Source organism: Gymnoscopelus microlampas (genome assembly GCF_963454915.1).
Source record: "Gymnoscopelus microlampas genome assembly, chromosome: 9".
In the NCBI taxonomy this organism is placed as follows: domain Eukaryota; kingdom Metazoa; phylum Chordata; class Actinopteri; order Myctophiformes; family Myctophidae; genus Gymnoscopelus; species Gymnoscopelus microlampas.
The window spans coordinates 29,878,813-29,900,348 of NC_139946.1; the positions used below are offsets into that span (position 1 = coordinate 29,878,813).

The 21,536-nt window shown below is 41.2% G+C and overlaps 4 protein-coding genes across 4 annotated transcripts; 2 read left to right on the plus strand and 2 right to left on the minus strand.

Moving 5' to 3' along the window:
• The first annotated feature begins 425 nt into the window (after positions 1–425).
• Positions 426–7,162, plus strand: LOC311052524 (uridine-cytidine kinase 2-A-like). The gene is made up of 7 exons (XM_084067512.1): positions 426–554; positions 4,295–4,454; positions 4,954–5,050; positions 5,167–5,309; positions 5,423–5,520; positions 5,611–5,659; positions 5,974–7,162. The coding sequence occupies exons 1-7, from the start codon at positions 447–449 to the stop codon at positions 6,108–6,110; spliced, it is 792 nt and encodes a 263-aa protein (XP_083923638.1). The 5' UTR covers positions 426–446; the 3' UTR covers positions 6,111–7,162.
• A 1,327-nt stretch (positions 7,163–8,489) lies between these two features.
• aatf (apoptosis antagonizing transcription factor) lies at positions 8,490–11,507 on the minus strand. Its single transcript, XM_084067173.1, has 2 exons — positions 11,323–11,507; positions 8,490–10,435 (listed from the first exon to the last, which is right to left on the minus strand). Exons 1-2 carry the CDS (start codon positions 11,461–11,463, stop codon positions 8,885–8,887), a joined length of 1,692 nt encoding a protein of 563 aa, XP_083923299.1. The 5' UTR covers positions 11,464–11,507; the 3' UTR covers positions 8,490–8,884.
• A 608-nt stretch (positions 11,508–12,115) lies between these two features.
• Positions 12,116–14,798, plus strand: magoh (mago homolog, exon junction complex subunit). Its single transcript, XM_084067497.1, has 5 exons — positions 12,116–12,325; positions 13,227–13,285; positions 13,848–13,958; positions 14,245–14,327; positions 14,407–14,798. The coding sequence occupies exons 1-5, from the start codon at positions 12,235–12,237 to the stop codon at positions 14,504–14,506; spliced, it is 444 nt and encodes a 147-aa protein (XP_083923623.1). The 5' UTR covers positions 12,116–12,234; the 3' UTR covers positions 14,507–14,798.
• Positions 14,799–14,868: 70 nt separating this feature from the next.
• cpt2 (carnitine palmitoyltransferase 2) lies at positions 14,869–19,533 on the minus strand. Its single transcript, XM_084067496.1, has 6 exons — positions 19,405–19,533; positions 18,977–19,222; positions 17,839–17,919; positions 17,530–17,636; positions 16,133–17,437; positions 14,869–15,885 (listed from the first exon to the last, which is right to left on the minus strand). The coding sequence occupies exons 2-6, from the start codon at positions 19,144–19,146 to the stop codon at positions 15,554–15,556; spliced, it is 1,995 nt and encodes a 664-aa protein (XP_083923622.1). The 5' UTR covers positions 19,147–19,222; positions 19,405–19,533; the 3' UTR covers positions 14,869–15,553.
• Between the last annotated feature and the right edge of the window lie 2,003 nt (positions 19,534–21,536).

The window sequence follows — 21,536 nt, forward strand, 5'->3', positions numbered from 1 at the left end:
ATTATAACTCTTTGAGAAAATGGCCACCGATCGGATTACAAGGCTTTTTTATTGAACAATACGGAAGACACGGGTACTTATACTCACCCGAAGTGAATTGTAACATCCACGTTGCCATGGGGACAGCACTTTATATTTGAAATTTGAACGTTTATGTAGATGTACGGGTAACGGGCCTGTATATGGAGAAAGTGCAAACACCAGGTTGAAGTTCATCCATGACTGTCATGATATGACAGTCATGTTTCAGGGCTCGGATTTTCTGTTTTTGAAGCAATCGTCGTTATTAGCCATAGTATTATTATCAAGCATAATCGTCATCATCATCATCATCAGATGGGATGGGAGGAGCGCGTGTCGGAACACACGCGCCCCCGTGCGCCCTTTAGAGCGCATAGCGTCGCAGCAGAGCGGCTGCATCCATCCAGAGTCCAGACAGATGAAGCATGGCAGGAGACAGCGACACAAAGCCAGATGACCAAGCCGAAAATCAGCAGCATGACAACCGGCAGCCGTTTCTCATCGGCGTTGCGGGAGGATCTGCCAGTGGCAAGGTTGCATTTTATATTATTTATTTTTTATCCTTTTAGTGATTATTTATTTATTATTTATTCGTGTGTAAACTGTCTCCAAACGGCTGTAGCCTATATTCAGATTAGTTTATATGGTGGATTTTGAAGGAATATATTTTGCTATTTCAATGTGACACATTTTGCCTTCACACGCCCTCTGGCAAATATCAACTCCATTGTGTTCTTAATTATATTATCAGTTTGACTACAAAAGACCAGATCATTTGGATGAGGTGTAGCAGTAGTAGGAGGAGGCCTAGCCTGCCAATAATAGTTTATTTTTTAAGATATATATTTTAGAGGATCAGTGGTGTTGGCGTGTATTATTTTTTTAAGCCCACTCACAGACTCGAGACTCCGTCAATAAGAATTTCTACAACTGTGAAGTTCAGGAGTTCACAAGAGGTGGTAATAATGATCATCTGAGTCAAAGATGTGTCATTAACCACTAACCACTTCAATCAATACTGAATAAACCTCAGCTGTGCAGCGCTGGCAACTGACGAACTGGGAGTTCGTGACCCCCCCCCCCCCCTGAAAATAAATAAATATTAGCATACGCATAACCAGGCAAAATAACATACGGTACATGAATATTGGCTCAAAATGGTACTCCATTGTTGACCAATAGCCTACTAGTTTATCTAATGCGTAGTCTGGAATGGATCGAATTAGGCTATAGACAACATAACAGACCTATAAAGATATTTATACCTGTCCAATTCAGTTGCCCCCCACTGGCCACTGGTCAATTGAAAAGACAATGACCAGACTATACAAGTACGCATTTTGTAAAAGTCCTCGCATTGGCCTACTAGTAGTGTACCATAATGATTTTCTGATTTCACTATGCGACATCCTTTTCATCCTAGTCTTCATCATGAACTCATGTAGATGACACCAATGCAGCTATATTATACTATGCATAATCATCAATACTGTACCATCATCATTTCTACAGCTGTGTGTGTGCACACACACTTTGTTTATTGTGTAACATAGGATAGTTAAGTGAGTCACATATTTTTGTAACGGCATAATCAGCATATACAGTCTCTTTCACTCCATAACTCAATTTTTTAGTAAATATTGACGCCACCATTTATGAGCCTACAGACAGTATGAGACTATGGGCTGGTTTTGTTTGGGTAACTTTTACCATGACATGATGTGACAGTATAATGGTAGTTTGCCTCTCCATTAAAGGAAACATGAGTTTTGTTCCACCAGCTGTGTGTAGGTTAGACTTCCTGTTTATGTCCCCCTCCCCCCCCCCCCCCCTCACCACCACCACACAACACACAACACCTGCCTGTGTAACTGTTAATAGAGCCACCTGTTAATTGTACAGCTTAACTTTTGTCTTTGTGCTGGCTGTCTGTCTGTCTGTCTGTCTGTCTGTCTGTTTAACAGATACACAGTGACTTTTTGCATGTCTTGCGCTTGGATGAAAATGCAAAGTCACGACTAAAAATGCAGTTATTGGAAGGTCAGAGTGCTGAATCAGCCATTACACAGAAGTTGGTTGGATCCTCAAAGAGCTATTTTGTTGGCAAAGGACCAGTTATTAGACTACAGTAGAATAGGAGTACACCAGTCAGCAGGGTCCAAACCAATGGTTTTCTAGGTTTTTGTACAGCTTCTCTATCAACGTAACCTGTTTTTTAACCGAATATTGCCGGCATTGATGTTAATTGATTCTGATCAAATCAAATTGACCGTGTTCATTTCAACTTAGAAAACAGCTGTGGCCACTAGCTCCATTTGCAGACACGTAGCTTACTCCGTCATGGGCCTCAAGGTCACGGCTTAAGTACAGCCATGGTGATGACACTAAGGCGAGGTTAAATCATCCTGTGAGCTCATGAGTCCTGCCACTGTTGCCACTGTTGCCATACTATGACACGTGTTATTGTATGCCAAGGCTGACACATCCATGTAGGCCTACTTTTAGGGTAGCAACTATCGATTATTTTCTTAGCGATTATTCTATCGATTACCCTTTTCCATTAATTGAATAATCTAGAAGTGGGTTTTCTGTGATCATTTGTATTTTTTTATATATCAACGAATCAACAAAAATATTTTTGTTTTCATAATCAACTACATTGATAAGTCTGATTAACTTGAGCCCTATTTTATACTTGTGAAAATAGCCGTTCTACGAGCTCACATCAGCTTTTTGCTATTTAAAAAAAAACATTTGAAAGAAAGAAAAGCTCAATTAAAAAAATGTACCCCAAAAAAATCGATTGTCTTTATTAAAATCGACTACATCAATTAGTTTGATGCACCCCTACGTACTCTACACCTGATGTGGATGGTAAAATAATGGACAAGCACATCACTGTGTCCTGAGAAGAAGTGGCTCAAAAATATGTCATATTGGTGTGGATGGGTTGTGCTTTGGTCAAATAAAACGATATGCGTGACTGGCTGTGTGTGTAACTACCCCAAAGGGCTACAGGGAACAGTTAATTTATCAGAATCAGTATTATCCTGACCTACATGATGAGTCACCATAGCGTTTATTACCATTGTTTCCAACCTGAGAGTGATCAGGAGGAAATGGAGAAAGCAATAGAGCAATGTAAGCTAGATTCTGATCAGGCATCGTCAGGCAAGGCCCTTCTCACTGTCCTACAGTGATGTAGGACAGTGAGAAGGGCTTACTAGGGCTGCAACCATCGATTATTTTCGTATCGATTATTTTATCAGTTACTTTTTTGATTAATCAAAAAAGTAACTGATAAAATAATCGATACGAAAATCAATCTCTACAAGGCATCATTCTATAAGCCATATCTCGAAAACTGGTGGGTTAAACTGCACAAGCAATATTTTGCAAATATTACAATTTGTAGCTATGACTCCCTGCTTTCATATGACATGAAAAAACGAAAAATGCCTAGAAGACTTGTTTATCATGGGGGGTCACAAATAATTAAGAAGCATTTTCCTAAGTCTTTTTTTTTTATCAACGAATCGATTAATCACTCAATCATTATTTTATACTTAAGCTCACAAAAGATTATACCCGCACACTGCCACTTGCAAGTTCAAGAGAAGTTTATTACAGAAACAACGTTTTGGTTGTGTTGAGTGTAGACGACCGAAACGTTTCTGTAATAAAGTTCTCTTGAACTTGCAAGTGGTAGTGTGCGGGTATAATCTTTCCAGATTCACCTTACCTACTGTTTTTGACGCCTACGCACCTGCTTGTAAAGGAACAAGTATTTTTTCACTAATACTTCAGCTCACAACATGTCACATCGCGACTTGTGAGCTTGTAGATCGGCTATTTAAATGATTTTTTAAACTTTAAAAAAACACATTTGTAAGTTTTAGCCTATAATGACATAAAATAGGGATCTGTTATTAACAGATTATTTTGTTAAATTATTGATTATAAATTATTCTTTAATCAATTAAATCGATTAGTCTGATCTGTTGCAACCCTAGAACCTCTGACATCAAATTCAGCGTGGCCTTGCTTTTGTTATGTTTCTCATTTGCAACTACAGTACTTGAAGTCTTGATGTTTTAATGTTTTTATTTAAGCACTTTATTTTGAACGCACCTCCCAAAATCTGTGTGTGACACACACACACACACACACACACACACACACACACACACACACACACACACACACACGTATATTTATTTAAAAGCACTTTTTGTTAAACTCCTGTATAATCTTGTTACTTATCTGTTGCTAGTCATCAGTGTGCAGTAAGATCATGGAACTGCTGGGACAGAACAAGATCGACCACCACCAGCGCCAGGTGGCCATCTTGAGCCTGGACAGCTTCTATAGGGTCCTCTCCCCTGAACAGAAAGCCAAAGCAATCAAGGGGCAGTTCAACTTTGATCATCCAGGTACGTATGTAATTAATCAGCTTGTTTGTCAAACTCCTTTTCATTTAGGCCTCTTTATTTTCTAGTGACATAGACAGTAGTCAAGGACAGAACACGATTCTTCTTCTTTCATAGACTTAAGTGTAGCCTGCTGGAGGTTGTGACTAGTGAGTCTGCATCCCCACTGCCTGGTGCAGTCAACATCCTGTGCACAGGAGTTTCCCTATGCCAGTGATTTTCAACCCTTTTAATTTCAAGGACCCCCAGTTAGGTTACAGGCCCCAATTTGAAAGGTATTTTAATCTACGGGACCCCAATCTACACGGTAAAATCGTAACAATTTAAGACAAATGGACCTGTGAGTCCACGACTATCAATCGTTTAGCTGGGGACCCTTGGGACCCCTGGGGGTCTACCGTCCCCATGTTGAGAACCAGTGCCCTAAACTCTGATACTAACAGCCTCCAGTAAAGAGTCATGCAGTACCTTTGACTGATTTGAGCTCTTTGTCCCCCTCTAGATGCTTTTGATGATGATCTCATTGTTACAACTATGTGGAACATCATGGAGGGCAAAACAGTACAGATCCCTGTCTATGACTTTGTTACCCATTCCAGGTGAGTCACTCTCTGATCCGTTTGCAGACAGTGTCACTATTATTTCACTGTTGACATATTTCATTGTATTTATTTTTATGCAAGTCCTTTTACATACATTGTCTTCCATGTGGTAGGAAAAAGGAGTCCGTCACTGTGTACCCTGCAGATGTGGTTCTGTTCGAGGGGATCCTGATGTTCTATTGCCAGAAGGTCCGCGACTTCTTTCAGATGAAGTTGTTTGTGGACACAGATGCGGACACGCGGCTCTCACGCAGAGGTGAGTAATGTGTCATGATTTTGTGGCAAGTGTAACACATCCTTAAGAGATACTGAATTAACATTGATCCACTGAGATAATAACACCTGGCCTATATATCCTATATTTTGCAGTGCTTCGGGACATAAGCGAACGAGGACGGGACTTGGAAAGTGTTCTTGCACAGTACATAACTTTTGTCAAGCCTGCCTTTGAGGAGTTCTGTCTGCCAGTGAGTACCTCTTCAGTTACCACAGATCCATTCTGTCTGCATGCTAATCCATGGTCAACAGAAAAAAAAAATTATGTTCACTCTGTCTAGACAAAGAAATATGCTGATGTGATCATACCCAGAGGAGCTGATAACCTTGGTGAGTGTTTTATCAATTTGCTGGTGAGCCTTTCCCAGATCAACCATGTTGTTCCTAGAACAAAATGGCTGCAAAGTATTAAAGCAAATCAACACTGTCTTATGTGTTTACTGCTATTCTGTGACTGTGCTATCAAGGCTAAGGAAGTAATTCAGTAAACCTAAATTATGGTCACAGCAAAATATCCGTTTTGGGATTTAATTTCTCAACCAACAAAAAACGTTATCTTAATTTAACTAAATACATTGTCTAATATTTACATTTATTTGTTCATTCTGATGACTGAATGTATGCTCACATCTCTTTCAATACAGTTGCCATAAACCTTATAGTTCAGCACATCCAGGACATTCTTAATGGTGGTTTGACCAAACGGCTAAATGGTTGCCTTAATGGTTATGGACCCGCCCAGAAGCCGCAAACTACAGACTCCAGCAATCGACCTCATTAATGCTTAATTTATACTCCATCATTCAACTGTGCTACGCACTGAAAATAGCTGTTCTACATGCTCACTGTGTATTGCACCGCGATGCATTGTGAGTGAGCTTGTAGATCTGCTATTTTTGGTGCGCAACACCATGGTATGACAAAGTATATATCTGAATGAACTACACCGGCTCTCTTCAATGGAGAAAGGGACAGCTCATTGCCTACTGCATGTCTGCCAAATTATGGGTAACGAATATCAAGTTGGAAGACATTAACTTGCAAAAAAGAAGAAAGGAAATGGTTCACTTTTATTTTTATTTTTTGGAGCTTGTTTGAAGCGGTTGTATGCAATTTTATTTTTTTACTTTTAGTTCATACACTGTGATTGAAAAGTGTGAAACTGTTTCACTTGAAGCAAAATCACACATTGGTAGAGGTTTGGGTTGTGTACTTACCTTGCTATGATGCAACTCCAAATATTGGTCCGATATCTTCAGTGATTCCTCTGTTGATTAGAAATTGATATTCCAAAATACTCCTTACATTGCACAGTCAAACAGGTTTCAAAGTTATTCTTTTAACACACTAAGGAAAACAAACAAAGCGTATTCCTGCAGAAAACCGACAGCTTAAAAAACAGAAAACGAAAGAAAGAAATTGAATAATAAAAATGTCAACTTCATGTTGATTTATACAATTTGAAATGGGAAGATCTGGACATGATTCGTGGATCTAAATCCTCAAATGGTCAAATCAACATTTACTTAAAAAAAAATAAAAAAATACATTGACTGAAAATGCTTTGTTTGTGCTAGCTGCGCAATGTAAGACTATTCATTTTGGAATTTCTAATCAACAAAGCATCTATTGAAGATGGCTCATCAATATTTGTAGTCACATAGTGGCAAGGTAACTACACAACCCCAAACCTCTACCAAAGTGTAATTTTGCTTTAAGTCCTTTTTTTTGGTCTGTGATGAAACCGTGCTACTGAAATGGAAGGATGAATTGAGGCATTGAGCAAGATTTCACATCATTGGATATTATCCTTTACTTTAAATATTGCAACTGATTCACTGATAATGCAAGTGCTGTCTACTGTAAATGCAGGTCCTTACTTTATTTACATTAAGACTCCATTCAGATTCACTTGCCTTCCCTGATGAGTACACTTGATCAACAGAACCTTGAGTTTTCATATTATAAAAATCATTACATATGTAATCAAGTCTACATCTTTAAAATGATGTATTTGTTTTGGTGGTGTCTTGTACAGTATTATTGCGGACAGTATTGGTGTGTAAATCCCTGACAATTTGAATTTGCAGAGAACAAATCAAACAACCGTTGTTCACCTCAAGTCATTTGCTGTATGACACCACCAAAGACAGAAATTAAACTGTTACCTGCATTTGAGGCCATTCCGTGTAGCATCTGATTGTTTTGCATTTAACTATGACATACTGTATATTCCTGTGCTATTCCAAGTAAAACCACCATCCTCAAGACATAAAATGTTATTGGTATTTTGAAAATACTATCTGGTGTTGATATTCTGCCACCAGTTTGCAACAATTAGATGCAATGTATTAAGGTTCTACTTAAAGTATGCATTGAATGTCATAGCCATGCCATATTACAGAATGCATCCCACTGTAAAGTGTTTGTTTTACAGTATAATCAATGTGAACATGTTCCATGTATGGTGTTTGCTTTCAGCCTACATGCTCTTGTGACAAAGTTCTCAGGTAATAAATACATTTGTTTCATTGAATTGATATTTCTGTCACTTGTAAATGGTACTTTTGTATTTTATTAGATCTTTTACTGCCAGTAGCCCAATTTATTACAAGATAATGTATAACCTGGGAAACTTCTTGGGCAAGTCCTGTTACACATGATCCCTTGAAAAAAAAAAGAGCGAGAGAAGTGGTACTGTATACAGGAGAAATGGGCATACCGGAGAAAATATATATTTCAAATTCAGTTCATACGGTGTTTAAACCGTTAAATGGCTCAAAAAGATCTACAATTCACAACGTATTGCGTTGTGAGCTTGTCTATCGGCTATTTATTTTTAAAGCCATTTCACAGTAGGGGGGCTGCAGTCAGAGGCAATTGCTATTTGTGGGTTCTTGCCATGGAAAGGGTTGGGAACCCCTGCCTTAGGATAGTTCTCTGGATTTGTTTGTTACTGAAAGATTGTTTTAAGGATTTGCAAGGGAGTCAGTTCCAGTTATAACATTAAACCCATGAGCCAAGTGTGTGTATGGGGCAACACATTTGTCAATTATTCATATAGAATAATTTATGCAAAGCATTTTCACATGTTGAGATACTTGTCTTGCATGACCACTTGAGAGACTTAAGAGAAGAAAAATAAGGACACTGGTTAAATGTACAGTACTTTTATAGAAGTTTTCTTTTTAACGACATGGCTTTTTACTAAACAAATATTTACCCACGGTACTTGAAACATAATTGATCACAAATGTTTAGTGTGTTTATTATTAATAAGCAACATGTGTCGGTCCACATCGGTCTCCTGAATTCAGAGCACCAAAAATATGGACCACAGCAACACCGCCTGGTGTGAGGATAATTAGCAAGCGATCTATATGCTGTTTTCACTCCTACAGCAGCCTGCTATGTGGCTCCTTACTTCAGCCGTTTCTAGATGTGGCAAACGCACTGTCCTGCAGCATCCCCAGAAATGTTGAAGTTGTTAGTTATTTTTGTGAGTGACACCGTCGTGCGACAGAGTAGAAATGAGGCTTCAGCTGCCCTATCCTCTCATACATCAGGTTTCTCCTCCTGTACCTGTGCTGAGGCATTGCCACCAAAAAGGCATCGATACAACTCAGTTCTTGCATCATCGTTCATTGAACTGTGGTCAATGGGGGCCATGAAATTCACCAGTTTACTGTGGATGTGGAACCTGACTTTGCGACCCTTGCTAGCCTTAGTGTCCACCTTCTTCTTGATCTTACTGCGCAGTTTCTGGATGGCTAACCACTGCCTGCCCATAGCCACCTGGTCGTTGGGGTCCGCCGCGCTCGTCTTGCGTTCGATGAGCTCTCTGAGCAGCTGGTGGTAAAAATCGTCATCGTCAAAGATGTCCTCGTCAAGGTCTTTGAGGTGTGAGTTGGCCTTCATCAGTTGCTGTGCCTCCTCGCCCTCTGTGAAGGCCTCAACGGCTGGGGCAGTGGTCTCCGGTTTCCCCAGAACTCTGAACTCTGTTCGCCTTGTCTGGGTGCGTCGCAACAGTCTTTCTTTGTCCATGAGCACCTGCTCGACCTGGGTCAAAATATTCCTCTCAAACGCCCCAAAACCTTTACTGCTCTTGCCCATGGTCAGTCTGGTTTTATCATGCCACTTCTGCAGTGTGGCGTTGCGGTAGGGCTGGAATGAGGCAAAGCGCTTGGCCATGAAGTCTGGGTACTCTGCCATCTCCAGTTTACGCTTGGGAGGCCCAGCCTCTTCTACGGTCTCCATCTCATCTTCACTCAACACCTCATCTTCATGTTGGGATTTTGATCTCCAGGTCTGTCCCAGGGAAATAGATCTTGTGTCTGGGTTTTGGTATAGCAGCTGATCCTGAAGCTCCAATAAGGACCTTTGGAGGCCCTTCAAGGCTTTGTGACTGTTCTTTAATGCACCCGCATACTCAGCACCACCCCTGCTCTTGAACTCAGGGAGAGTCTGAGGCTGGGGTAGCTGATTGGCCGTCAGAAGAGCTTTCTGAATCTTGATTCGCCCCTCAAGGAGATGGTCATACAGAGCGAGTTGGTCCTTCACAGCCTTCCCTTTCTCCACCTCCACGTCCACTTTCTCTTTTGAGAATGTCCTCACCGCTACCTCGTCCTCACCACTATCGTCCTCCCCATCCTCCTCTGATCCGTCGTTACCTTCACTCTCCTCACCACTCTCACTTTCTTCACCACTTTCACTCTCACCCAGATCATCCATTCCCTCTGTCAACTTGTGGAGATCCGCCCCTTGGGGAAAGGTGATGTCAGTGCTCCTCATCTTGGATACCAAGGTCTTCATCTCAGCTCCGCCATTGCATCTTACAGCCTGTGCTTCCTTAGATTCTCCGCCTTCCTCATCGTTTTCATCATCAGGATCATCTTCCTCATCACCACCACCACTGCCATCCTCCTCATCCCCTGCAGCACTGCCATCATCTTCTATTTCATCCTCCTCATCTTCATCCTCATCATCCTCCTCCTCTCCAGACCCCCCAGCATCCATCAGTAGTTGTTTACGGGAGACGGCCTTCCCTCGGTAGCGGGTGTCTGTGTCGGGGAGCATGCTCTGCTTCCGCAGAGCGCCGAAGCCCACCTGATTGATTGAATACTTAATTAACAGTTTGCAAAAAAAACACAGAAAGTACAGTACTATACAAAGGGATGCTAAAAGGATTTTACCCAAGTAAGCACTACGGCTCGTTTCCATTGGGGTTCATGTCACGTGTATTCAATTCATCGAAACGTTTAATGACAAACAATAATATACAATACTATGCAAAAACATCATATAAACGAGTTCAACGAGAACAAGAACTAGAACCAGGAGACCTGGTACTGCCAGACCCCTAGTGGTTGAAATCTGAATGGCCGGGCTTCGCATGACGTGTGTCCCTTCTATGTCCCTTCTATGACGAAAGGGGGACAGACTTTTTGGGCTGGGGCCGGGGGACAAAGTGACATACCATTTATGGAGAAAACAGATACAAAGCCTCATGTAAGTCCGACCCCTTGGATCTGGCAAAAATATGTAATGTAAACAGTTCGGGAGGGGGGGGTCACCTTTCTGGTGATAGGCTTAGACTATTTACAGGGGCCAGTTCCCAATTGCAGCCACCTGTAAGTGCACTTTTAGAGCGGTTTTGAAGGAGAGTAACCCTGCGTTTTAACAGCGGGCAATACTGGGCGATTCTCGGGCGATATTGCCCAAAATATAAAGAAAGTCTATGAGAGCCGGCGATCGGGCGAAGCCGGGCGATATCGTCCAAAAGATGGATTTTCTTTATCTTTTTGGGCGATATCGCCCGGCATCGCCCAGAGTTGCCCGCTGTTAAAACGCACCGTTAGGATTCACACTTTTTGGTAGGGCATTCCAACTTGAACTTTGTAGTGGCATAGCAGTAGAATGAATTTAACCCATTGTTTGAGCCATATCTAGGTGAACGTGATTTGTGGCGCTCCCTCTGGTGTTGTGAATCTCACCTCATCTTCCTCATGATCGTCATCAAACTTGTCGACGAGTTTGGCGTTCGTCTCTTCATCCTGGTCGTCCTCTGGGTCCGTGAACTTGGGCAACGGATTCAATAGATCCTCGAGCTGTTGTGAAACGGAACCACCAGCCATGTTTCTTCTTTACTTCTTCTGTGTGACGACAACACGTGTGGCCACAACAGCAGTACCAGTGCGACGGAAAATGACATCATCACCGTGCGACGGTGTCCCGGAAATAGCAGATCTACAAGCTCATAACCAGTGTTGCCAGGTTTTGTTTGTGTGGTCGTTTTTTCAGCGGGGGGCCGCTGCTTCTAAATGTCATCTTTTTTGGGGGTTTTTCCCACCCCGTTTGGTTCCCCCCTATTGGCCCCAAGGTTGGTGCCCTGTGCTTCAGCACCTCAAGCCCGTTGGATAAGCCACCACTGTTTAGAACCACTGGTTTAAACAAAAAAAAACAATTGGAAGCAAGCCTAAATAAGGAAGTAGGCCTACACTTTAGAAACAAGTCCAGAAAACCGCAACCTGCGACTACCATTTTTTACAAGCAACTAAACTTCACAGAAAAAGAAGCCCCTTATAGTCGCTTATAATAAGCCAACATGGCAACGCTGGTAGCGGCGCGACAGAAAATGGCATCATCACTGTGCGACGATTTCCCGGAAATAGCAGATCTACAAGCTCACAACGAGTTGTGGATGTTGTGGACGTGACGCGGCGTGAGCTTGCAGATCTGCTATTGTTGGCGCGCGGTGCCGTCTCAAGGCGAAGTATAAAGGTGCAGACGGTGATGCGCATGCGCAGTTTGCGCACGGGTGCAACGAGCAAGTCGACCAGGAGAGAACATTACTTTTTGTTTGCTAAACGTTTCTCCACCTTCTGAACACTTTATTCTGCTTAAACATGTCGACCAGTGACTTCTACCTGAGGTATTATGTTGGGCACAAAGGGAAGTTCGGACACGAGTTCTTGGAGTTTGAGTTCAGACCCGACGGTGAGTTATATTATACGCGGTAATTCCACTGTTTTAGCCTCCATGCTAACGCATTAGCACCTATGGTTAGCATGGTGGCCTATGGTGGCTCTCACAGAGGCCACAATGAAACAGACCTACTGTTTTGTTTTGTTGTGTTATTGTATAGACTTGGTGGGGTGATCTGTCTGATTATAATTATGTCAAATAGAAAAGACAACATGTTAGTCGTTCATATGGGAGTAAAGTAATAATCCATCACGTTATGTGAACATGCCATGTGGATTGTAGAGTGTAAACAGTTGGTAGCTACACATTAACGTTCTGTTCATTTAAATCTGAGTGTGTTCACTTTGATCCTAATGCATCCTTGCGGGTCCACTTGGGTCCATTTGTTGGTGGTGGAAAGTAACTTAAGTACATTTACGCAAATACTGTACTGGAGTATTTCCAATTTTCAATACTTTATACATCTACTCCACTACATCTCAGAGGCAAATTTTGTACTCATTACTCCACTACAATGTATTTGAAAACTAGTTACTTTGCAGATATTGAGTTTTATTTTGTAAAACAAATATTAGTCACTTTAAGCCCTATTTTATACCTAGGCTATTTGAAAATAGCCAATCTACAAGCTCTCAACGTTGTGGGCTTGTGCATCTGCTATTTTCAAATATTTTAGTACTTATACTTATGATGCTTTAAGTATATTTTGATGCCAATACTTTAACACAGGCATTTTACTTATTATGGTATTGCTACTTTTACTTAAGTAAAATATCTAAGTAGGCCTACTTCTTCCACCACTGCCATTTGAGCAACATATGCATAGTGAATACCAGTTGCTTATGAAAGGGTCTTTAGTTTACAGTACACTGTTGGTTGTGTGCGTGTGCTTTATTTGTGTCTTATCTTTCAGGCAAACTGAGGTATGCAAACAACAGCAACTACAAGAATGACGTGATGATCAGAAAAGAGGTAAAGTTATTTCAGTGACAGTATTTGCTCTTTTGATGTATGTTTTTATTTATTTATGCTCTGATAAGCCCTTACAAGAACGTGTTCCACTGGTTTGGTAGTAAGACCACCTCAGAGGTAAGATAATGAGGTCGAAATGGATGCAGGCCCTTTTACATATTGCTATCATACTATATATATTGGAAATGTTTTTAAGATGTATTATTTGTGAATAAAAAGGAAGATACAAGGACAGGTCTTGAAGTTAATTTCTGTTTTAATGTGAAGGGTTTTCTGGACAAATATTGTTTATGGGATGCTGTTATGTGTTACAGTCGGTCTTGTGTTTTGAAGGACCATGTGGAAACAAGTGTTATCACTTTAACATGTTATCCCTTGGATTGTTGTGTATTTATTTATTCATAAAGTCAAAACATTAGTCATTTCAGTTCAGGACTGACACTCCACATTCAATATGGAGGGCATCTCTACGTTTGAACCCTGCCTGTATTTATGATGCTGCAGCACAGGTCACATATTCAGTTCTCCTTCTAATCTGCGTGAATATTTTCCACCCATCCAGGCCTATGTACACAAGAGTGTGATGGAGGAGCTGAAGAGGATCATTGACGACAGTGAAATCACCAAGGAGGATGATGCACTCTGGCCACCACCTGATAGAGTTGGCAGACAGGTTTGTCTCGTTATAACATTAAGGACACACATCTTTCTCTTGCCTGATATTGATTACACATCTTTTCACTTATTGTATTTTTCCACTTGGTTTGGCTATTTTCCACTTCTCTTAAGGACTAATCCCTTAAATTGATTTAAAAATCATGAACCTCTGTAAATTCAGTTTACAAATAAATAGTTTGGTCCAGCATGGCTGTTACTGTAAGTAGCTTTGCTAGGATGAGCTGCTTAGACGTCTGAAATGTTTCGTAGAGCTAATGCCTGATGTCACTCATATTTTGCAGGAGCTGGAAATTGTCATAGGAGATGAACACATTTCATTCACAACCTCAAAGATCGGCTCTCTGATCGACGTCAACCAGTCGAAGTAAGTAACACTCATAAGGTGGTAGGATAGACTTTTGACACGACTAAATGGAAATGGCTCTAAACTGTTTCTGTTTCAGGGATCCCGAAGGTCTCCGTGTGTTCTACTACCTGGTTCAAGATCTGAAATGTCTCGTCTTCAGTCTCATCGGTCTTCACTTCAAAATTAAGCCAATCTAAAATGTGGATTTTACTGTCTCTTAATTGCTTTGTTTCTCATTTTAACTACATTTGTATATTTTCTCTTGACGGTGATAGTTTCTTTTTTTTATCTTAAATAAAAGATTAGGAATACTTGTTATGTTGTTGCTTTGACTTGGCCGTTATTGGTAATTTAATTGCTGTATTCCTCAACTTTGTAAAGAATATTGAATTGCCAGTGCAGTGCAAGTGATTCTTCTGTTTTCCCAGCAAAGTTGGTAAAATTCTGTTTTCGCTATATGAACATTTGTATTAAAAATGACCAAAACCAGTTGAATCTTTTTTTATTTCACTATTCACACAAAAGCAACCAATAGGGCTATCATATTAAAATGTGTAACTGGGTATTTTAATTATTTTACTCAAACACTGCTTGGTGTAAGTGCCTATTATATATTATGAATTGATAACATTTGATTTGTGTTCACATTTGTCACAAATTAACCAATTCCTCCCGATTTTGCATATATTATCCCAACTGAAGCCCCAAGACATGACCACAAACGAATGTATTGCTGTAACATTACAATAGAAAATGTCTGTACTCTGTAGTAAGCATTAGCTGTATTATAAGGAGGGGGAGCCTGGATGAAATGCCACATTGAATAAATGTTGTACAATGACAAAGCTACAATAAGACCACTTAATTCTAGAATTCCCCAACATGTTCAAGTAGCAAATACCAGTACATTCTATGAAAATTAATTGCACTTAAACCATAATGCCATTTCTGAAGCCCGATTCATACTTCGCACGAGTTGCATGCCGAAAATAGCCAACCTACAAGCTCAACACGTTGACAAATTGTGAGCTTGTAGGTTGCCTATTTTCGGCACATGTCATCGTGTGATAAAGTAGGCATTAATCTCTTCTCAAGACTGCTGTTTATTTCATCACTGTGTCATCAAACTTTCTGGAGGATTACACATTGCCACATGGATGTTAGTCAACAAGCCTGAGGTTGTAAGGAACTGCTTTAATATTCACAGTATGACAAAGAACTACTTATTTTAACCCACTTGGTCATCAGGAACCAATAGGCTTTCCTTCCAGGACAGTGAATATGTCCTCTAAGGACTTGTGGACGCACTGCAGGAACTCGTGGACATTGCGATCTGGGTAGCTGGAGACGTTGCAGCCAATCCAGTCATCATGGACACCATAACCCACACCGAAGCCGTCAGGGACCACCGGGGCAAAGCCTCCAAGGCTGACGGCTGGGCTTGTGAGGGTGCTAGTGGAGAGGATGTTGTGGTTGATAGCAGTGTAGGCTGGGTCTTTGTAGAGGCTGTGCAGAGGTTCGCCCTTGGAGTTGGCCAGGTATCGCATGGCAAACAGATGCCTGTCAAACCCCTGGCCTGATGAAATAAAGAAAAAAATATAATCAGCATTTTTCGTTTGTGTCATGGCTATGAAAGCTAGATGAATCACTATGTGATAAACTACTCAGTGCTAATATTATACTAGTATTCATTTTGTTGTTTATTATTTCAGGGACAGCACACAAAAAAAATAATTGCACCAGTTATCTAGCAGCTAATTATTATTCTGTTGTATGATACTCAAACATCAGAACACACAACAGTGCACAATGTTATGACTCACCCATTGCTGCTTCTTTGGTAAGTTGCCCATGATATTTAGAGCATTCACTGAGCATTGCCAGCAGCTCATCTGTACTGTGTTGTCCTGGCTGGCAAACAAACGCATGTGCGCAGCGTTTTGTGTGTATGGTGGCTGGCCGGATGGTTTCTGTCCGGCCGTGTTTGAACGCTGCAGTGCTGCATGACTCGTATGTAGCCACTGTCTGTCCATACTGCCTCAGGAAGCCCATCTGAAAGGCTAGCTGGGATATAGCATCTGGACTCAGCTTCTTCTTCTTCAACTGTTCCTTCCCACCCTTCTTAAACTCCATGGCATCGATGGTGAGCTTCGACACAGCTGCATCAAAGTTCTCCTTGGCTTTTGTGATGCCACTCTCCAGCTCACCATCCAGATTAAACTGGAGTCTGCGCACGGCTGCGTCCGAGTCCACAGCAGCAGGGACGGAGCTAGGGTTTACCAGCGGCTTCTCCGTGGTGTCTTTGAAGATCTCATTCTGAAATCGGAGCACGGCCACGCCGTCACCCCAAGAATGTTCAAAATTGATAGCTGCCTGTCCGTCTTTGGCTAAAATAATGCTGAAGGACTTGTCGTACCAACGGTTGCAGCCGTCTCCGTGCAGCATGTTGTGGGAGATGTGAATATGGTCCCGCATGCTGTCGTCATCCAGAGAGAGACAGAAGAGGGCACTGTCGACAGTCTGCAGCAGCTCTCCATTTCCAGCTGCCAGTAGCTTGTCCCTCAGCCCCGCCCACACATCCCTGTTCTCACTGGTCAGGACCCCAAGAGGAAAGGCAGCTGCAGGGGTTGGGTCATCCAAAATGTACTTTAAGTGGGACTGGATCTCTGCAGGCGTGATCAAGTTCCCATCCTTGTCCACAACGTCAAACACGTACATATTGCCCTTCCTCATCACCAAGAGGTGCTTTCCTTTCGCGTCAGTGAAGAGCTCATCTCGGCCAAGCTTGGGAATGCGGGTGGCATTGAATAGGCGGAAGTACTGAGACATGTCTAGCGGGTATGCGTTCACCATGTAGGCTCCGTACCAGGACAGAGACGAGGGCACCCAGCGGATGAGCTTCTTGAAGCTGTCTGTGTCGCTCTTAGCTGGGTTGAGGTGGAAAACCTCTGGCTCCAGCAGTCCAGCTCGTAGGGTTTTCATAAAACGCACAGCAGAACACACCATATTGGTGCCTCGTACTAGCTGGTCATTGTACTCGGTCTTTGGGTCAGGATTGAAGGACATGAAGGGGTTGAAGTTAAGTACAACAGATTCTCGTGCAGACAGATACATGTCAAACCACGGGGCTGAAAAAGACGTGAGAGGATCAAATAGATTAGTTATGTAGGCCTATGTGTTTATTTAGTTCAGTTTCATATTGATCCACTTACACACTTACCTGAAATATAGCTGGTATGCTTATTATTCTTGTCTTGGGCAACCAGTTCTTCGTGCAGCTGTTTCCCTGCATGGCTCTGGAAATCATTTGTCAGTTTCTCTGTTTCCCTGTGGGGATATCAAATGTTGTAGTAGATCAGTGGATAGCAAATCTACAAGCTCACAACGCCTCACAATTTTTTGGGGTCTTTCTTATATTATTTGACAATTTGGCCAATGCTTGATCAGTGTACCACTGTAGTAGGTTACAGTCTTGGTTATGCACTGCTAGAGTCTAATTATGAGAAATTATTGATGTTCCTGTGCTCACCTGAACTGGTCATCGTCCAACAGTGGCCTCTGGGCAGCTAAATATCTCCTAATTGTGTCTTCCAGTTTAGGGACAGGTAGCCTGGACAGTGATTGGAAGAGAGATAAAGAGATTTATCGTTATTACCAGCACAAAACAAAGCACAGTTGTATTTACAGTACAATATATTGGCAGTGTATCATCGCCCCCTTGTGGGTCTCCTATGTAACAATTAAAATCCAGCTGTCACAAACACCAAACCTAACCACAGATTGAAAGGAGGTGGAGCAATTTGCCTTCAAAATAAAAGCATTATTATTTATTTCCAAAAACATATTTGTACAGTAGGTGTATTATTATTATTATTGTATATATATTATTTAAAAAAACAATTGACAGGTCCATTGCGATTGCAGTCCAGGAATCATTTCGGCCCGTCGCTGACAGAGAATGTTGTCCGTGTGCAGCTCGTGGAAAAGTGGAGATATTTTACTGAACATGCATTTTCTGCCAGAACTTTCAAATGGATGTGAAACTAGAGGACAATATCTAATAATACATTAGAGATCCTAAGAGGACCAAGTGAGTTCTGGTGATCTTTTCAAAGTTACTCAGGAGAATAACATGAATAAAACCACAACTACTACAACAAGTACTTAGATGCCATGTTATTATGACTCAAACTACATGGACATTTTAAATAAATGTGTACTGTTGTACATTCATGTTTAGTTCACTGTCTGTATTCCTTATTTGGTTGTATGTACTTGTGTGATGAAAGGGCTTAGAGTAACTTCAAATGGTTAAATATGGATCAGTTAATCAAGTTAATTTTGCATATGGTGGCAAATAGCTGAATATGTTGTGAGGTGGCCCATTAGAAAAGCAAAATGTGTCTACAAAACAACAAATACCATAATTTGTGGGTTACATTTTAAAACCCCACACCGGAAGTCCTCATTTATCATCGGTGGCCAACTTGACACACTGAACTTTAACCTACATTCCATTTTAGGGTCATAGAATCTCAAATTCTACAATAATTAGACCAATTACACACTTACACACCACGAGGCTAACAGCTACTGAGACTAATATTTACACGCTTGGGTTGAATTCGACAAGTATGAATGAACATAAACGTGAACACTCGTCTTACCTGGGTAAACTCTTCTGATAGTGCATAGAAGGAACAACACTCTGGTGCAGGAGCTCATTGTTGCTGCTGTAATGTCTCTTATCGACGACCAGTGCTGTCGTCCTCAGGGACTTCAAACTCCCATACATTCTCAGAGAAGAACCCACTTGATGTGACAGCATGTTTGCCATAACAACACCAGCAATAAGGCGCAGCAATAGAACAGTCTACGATGATTTCCACTAATGTAAAAAAAAATATACAATCCTGAAAAGAATGAAGACACACATCAATTTACATCCACAAAAGGCAAAAGCGATACTCCCCCAACAGTTGTGGAGCGATATTATGAACTCTTGTCCCAGTCTACTTAGTCTTCCCAGTCTGTCTTTAATGATATATAGCTATCTAAATAGATAAAAACGTGTCTTGTTTATTTATATACTTACTGAAAATAACCGCAGTTACGATCGGGAGCAGACACAGACGATCTACGGACAGAAAAATGACAAATAGTTACATTAAAACTAAAGGACAACAGGAAGTATTGGTGGCATTTGAAGTCACGTGACCTGCCCGGTAATTCTGACGTTAAAACCACGCCCCCTGGGTCATTAAAGGAGTAGTTCACCCCCAAAATTACTTATTTTCGATCAATTACACACACCTTGAAGCCTTGAGATTGTTTTTGTCGCATTCCTAAGGCAATAATTTGATGACCGGTGGACTCTCCGGTAGGAGACTCAAAGTCTCCTTATTGTGGGGAAAGCCTTTAGCTGAAAATAGCCGATTGTTGTGAGCTTGTCGATCTGCTATTTTCAGCAAAAGCTTTTTCCACAATACTGATGCAGGGGTTTAAGTGGTTAATATATGACTTTGCCATTAAAAAAGCACTTCAATATCATATAAAAAGTCTGGGCATGCTGTCAGTGAGGTGATTCTGTATTGTTTATGATATTAGGGTTATTAATACAGGCTGTGATTTTATAGACAGGTTTGCATTTCGGACTTTTTTTTAATACATTTGTGAATGTTCCAGTTTATGTTTGTTAACCATAGTAAAATGCCTGGACTCAGTTTATTAGTTTTTGAACATCATTCAGTGATTCAAAATAAAAGTAAATGGAATTTTGTGGTATTTATGACTCATATTGGGGGGGGGGGGTGTATATTCACTGGGGCATCATGTTATGAAGTGAACAACAGGAAAAGCTTTAAAATAAAATGTAATAAAGTGCAGCAGTAATAAAATAAAAAAATGCCTTTGGCCTGAGGCACTGGAGGAAAGGCTATATGGGGTCACCCTGAACTCACTCAGCACTCGCCCAGCACGTTTCGTAGCAATCCAGCAACAAGGAGTTGGTTTTGAAGAGATTAGTAGTTTCTAGTTTGTTATTAGTGCTAGAATTTGCTCGACTGAATAGACCCTTTTCACATGCAGCAGCCATGACATTTGTAATGCTATTTCCTTCACAGGTGCTATACTAATCCACTATTGTGTTGTGAACATACGGAAAAAATAGCAGATCTACAAGCTCACAACGCATCAATATGACATGGCTATATTCTGTGGAGAGGGGTAAAGGGAGAAGGGGAGTTGACACCCCTGGGGGATCCCGGTCAGCAAAGCATAAGGGGTTTAATGCTTAAATATAACAAATATTTAATTTGTATCATTGGTAACGCTTGTAAAGGAACGCAAGTCACCTTACAGTACACAACTACATTATGTCAATATAGCTGCTTTAAAAAAGGTATATTGTATTCACTGAGTGATCAACATGTTGCTTTTTTAAAGTGAAAAAAGTAAAATGCTCTAATTGAAAGGCAAGTCACATAGTGCCTTCGCCCTGAAGGTGGCAGTAGAGGAGAGGCCAGGGGGACACCAGGGAGCATGTTTTGACATCAGGACTTCAGTAGCCTACTCTTCTTAGCCTTGTTGTATTATAATAGACCTTTTCACTTGTCATGAAAACATAAACATACTAAATGGGTCCAAGTTTATTTCCTGTCAGCTACTGATATTCACAAACACTGCTACAAGAAATAAACTTGGAACCAAACAGTTCCCTAGCAACAAACTCCACTGACAAAGTCTATAATATTACAGGGATATGGAATCTGGACTGTATACAATAACAAATACATGGCTTAGTAGACCGTGGGATCCAACATCGATGAACATAGCTTAGGCCTATTATGTTATTAAATTTAGAGGATGAACATGATACAAGCTTCCCCTATGCTTCTGCCCAAGGAAAACATGCAGACTGCCATAGCAGGACAACATTGGCTGGTCTCCTGTTGGTTGCTGAGCTCAGCTTACCATTTGTGTTGGGTGAGATAGTAATCAAGCCTGCTTGAGTGTGACGCTTGGCCTTGAATCATCCCCCATTCTCTAACCATAGTCACCATAGCATCCCTGCACTACAAATGCAGCACAAGCAGGGAGTTAAGAGGGTGATAGTTCACATCCTCCATTAGAGTGATGAGATTGTATGCTGTTTGCCTACTGTGTACATTGCTAACCTTCCTCCCTTTGTGTAGAAACACATTATACTCCAGCACACCAACAATAATA

Excerpts from the sequence above, each read along its gene's own strand:
- LOC311052524 (XM_084067512.1), top strand. The coding sequence starts at position 447 with ATGGCAGGAGACAGCGACACAAAGCCAGATGACCAAGCCGAAAATCAG. Across the intron at positions 4,455-4,953 it reads GTTCAACTTTGATCATCCAG|ATGCTTTTGATGATGATCTC; the intron begins GTACGTATGTAA and ends GTCCCCCTCTAG. Across the intron at positions 5,051-5,166 it reads GACTTTGTTACCCATTCCAG|GAAAAAGGAGTCCGTCACTG; the intron begins GTGAGTCACTCT and ends TCCATGTGGTAG.
- aatf (XM_084067173.1), bottom strand. The coding sequence starts at position 11,463 with ATGGCTGGTGGTTCCGTTTCACAACAGCTCGAGGATCTATTGAATCCG. Across the intron at positions 10,436-11,322 it reads ACGATCATGAGGAAGATGAG|GTGGGCTTCGGCGCTCTGCG; the intron begins GTGAGATTCACA and ends TCAATCAATCAG.
- magoh (XM_084067497.1), top strand. The coding sequence starts at position 12,235 with ATGTCGACCAGTGACTTCTACCTGAGGTATTATGTTGGGCACAAAGGG. Across the intron at positions 13,286-13,847 it reads ACGTGATGATCAGAAAAGAG|GCCTATGTACACAAGAGTGT; the intron begins GTAAAGTTATTT and ends CCACCCATCCAG. Across the intron at positions 13,959-14,244 it reads CTGATAGAGTTGGCAGACAG|GAGCTGGAAATTGTCATAGG; the intron begins GTTTGTCTCGTT and ends CATATTTTGCAG.
- cpt2 (XM_084067496.1), bottom strand. The coding sequence starts at position 19,146 with ATGGCAAACATGCTGTCACATCAAGTGGGTTCTTCTCTGAGAATGTAT. Across the intron at positions 17,920-18,976 it reads TATCAGAAGAGTTTACCCAG|GCTACCTGTCCCTAAACTGG; the intron begins GTAAGACGAGTG and ends ATCACTGTCCAG. Across the intron at positions 17,637-17,838 it reads TTGGACGATGACCAGTTCAG|GGAAACAGAGAAACTGACAA; the intron begins GTGAGCACAGGA and ends ATATCCCCACAG.